This window comes from Setaria italica, chromosome VII, assembly GCF_000263155.2.
Source record: "Setaria italica strain Yugu1 chromosome VII, Setaria_italica_v2.0, whole genome shotgun sequence".
Taxonomy (NCBI): Eukaryota; Viridiplantae; Streptophyta; class Magnoliopsida; order Poales; family Poaceae; genus Setaria; species Setaria italica.
The window spans coordinates 2897041-2898972 of record NC_028456.1 but is presented as its reverse complement, the minus strand read 5'-3'; the positions used below and the strand labels follow the sequence as shown (position 1 = coordinate 2898972).

At 57.1% G+C, this 1932-nt stretch overlaps 1 protein-coding gene across 1 annotated transcript; it reads right to left on the bottom strand.

The window, feature by feature from the left end:
• Window positions 1-268: 268 nt before the first annotated feature.
• Window positions 269-1385, bottom strand: LOC101784657. The gene is made up of 2 exons (XM_004977671.1): window positions 795-1385; window positions 269-394 (listed from the first exon to the last, which is right to left on the bottom strand). The coding sequence occupies exons 1-2, from the start codon at window positions 1383-1385 to the stop codon at window positions 269-271; spliced, it is 717 nt and encodes a 238-aa protein (XP_004977728.1).
• Window positions 1386-1932: the final 547 nt, after the last annotated feature.

The window sequence follows — 1932 nt, the reverse complement described above, 5'->3', positions numbered from 1 at the left end:
TCAGCTTGTGCCCACCCTTGTTGCTCTGGACTAGGCAGAGCACTAAGTCGCCGACATTGAAAGCCCGACCCCATACCTTACGGCTGTGGTACCATCGCAAGGCTTGCTGGTATTTGGCCGAGTGTAGCAGGGCCACGTCTCGTGCTTCGTCCAGTTGATCTTGCGCGTCCGCGAGGGATGTTTGGTTCCCTTGTTCGTCGTACGCTCTGACCCTCGGCAACCCATACTCCAAGTTGGTGGGGAGGATCGCCTCGGACCCATAGACCATTTAGAATGGGGTGAAGCTAGTTGCCCTGCAGGGGGTCGTCCTTAGGCTCCATAGGACCGCGGGGAGTTCCACAACCCATCGCCTGCCAAACTTGTTGAGGCGGTTGAAGATCTGTGGCTTGAGACCCTGGAGTATCATGCCATTGGCCCGCTCAACTTATCCGTTCGTACGAGGATGTGCCACAGCCGACCAATCCACACGGATGTGGTGATCGTCCCAGAAGCTGAGGAATTTTTTCCCGGTGAACTGCGTGATGTTGTCCGTGATGATGGGGTTGGGGATTCCGAAGCGATGTGTGATGTCGGTGAAGAATTGCATTGCTTGCTCGGATTTGATCTGTGCGATCGGTCGAGCCTCGATCCACTTCATGAATTTGTCGATGGTGACGAGTAGGTGGGTGAAGCCCCCGGGTGCTTTCTTGAAGGGCTCGACAAGGTCCAGACCCCAGACCACGAAGGGCCATGTGATGGGGATGGTCTGGAGTGCTTGGGCAAGCAGAGAATTGGCATCCCTCGCAGGTGCGTACCACGCGGGTGGCGTCGGCGACTGCCGTCGGCCAGTAGAAGCCTTGTCGGAAAGCGTTCCCGATGAGGGTTCTTGGTGCGGCATGGTGACCGCAGGCCCCGGCGTGGATGTCATGGAGCAGCGACCTTCCTTGATCGGAGGGGATGCAGCGTTGTAGGATCCCAGTATGGCTTCGCTTGTAGAGCTCTTGGTCAATGATGACGACGGACTTGGCGCGACGGGCAATCCTCTGTGCTTCCGTCTTGTCCGTTGGGAGTGACTCACAGATGAGGTAGTCAAGGTACGGAGCTCTCCAGTCAGGCAGAGGGTCGGGCCCTTTTGTCGATTCTGTGTCGATCTCCATAACCTCAGGGTCGGAGGGGTCAGCCTCTGGGTCCGGGACAAGTGTCTTGGTGCCAGCCTCTCCTGGTTCTTCATAGTAGACCCAGGGCTTATGCAAGTTATTGACAAACACACCGGCGGGGACTGGCCCCCGGCCGAATGATGCCTTTGCCAGTTCGTAGGCTGCCTCGTTGAAGCGTCTTGCGACGTGGTTGAGCTCGAGACTGTCGAATTTGTCCTCAAGCTGGCGGATGGCATGGCAGTACGCCATCATCTTGGGGTCGTGATAGCTTAACTCCTTCATGACTTGGTTGACAACTAGCTGCGAGTCGCCTCAGATGTCAAGCCATCGGATGCCCAGCTCGATGGCGATGCGGAGCCCATTGACGAGAGCCTCGTATTCGGCGACATTGTTAGATGCGGGAAAATGGAGGCGGACCATATACCTTAAGCGCACGCCGATGGGGGAGATGAAGACCAGGCCTGCTCAGGCACCAGTTTTCATCAATGACCTGTCGAAGTACATCGTCCAGTACTCCTGCCCCACTGGCGCCGATGGTGTCTGGACCACCGTCCAATCCGTGACAAAGTCGGCGAGCACCTGGGACTTGACAGCTGTTCAGGAGGCGTAGGTGATGCCTTGGTCCATGAGCTCGAGTGCCCACTTCGCAATTCTTCCCGTCGCGTCCTGGTTTTGGATCACCTCACCGAGGGGGAAGGATGATACGACTGTCACAGGGTGCGAGCCGAAGTAGTGGCGCAGTTTCCTCTTCGTGATGAGGACCGCGTACAGGAGCTTTTGGATTTGGGGGTAACAG

What these genes read in the sequence shown, in the direction of transcription:
- LOC101784657 (XM_004977671.1), bottom strand. Translation starts at nt 1,385, where the DNA reads ATGGCGTACTGCCATGCCATCCGCCAGCTTGAGGACAAATTCGACAGT. An exon ending in TCGCCGACGCCACCCGCGTG is followed by an intron (nt 395 to 794) that starts GTACGCACCTGC and finishes ATGATACTCCAG; the next exon opens with GGTCTCAAGCCACAGATCTT.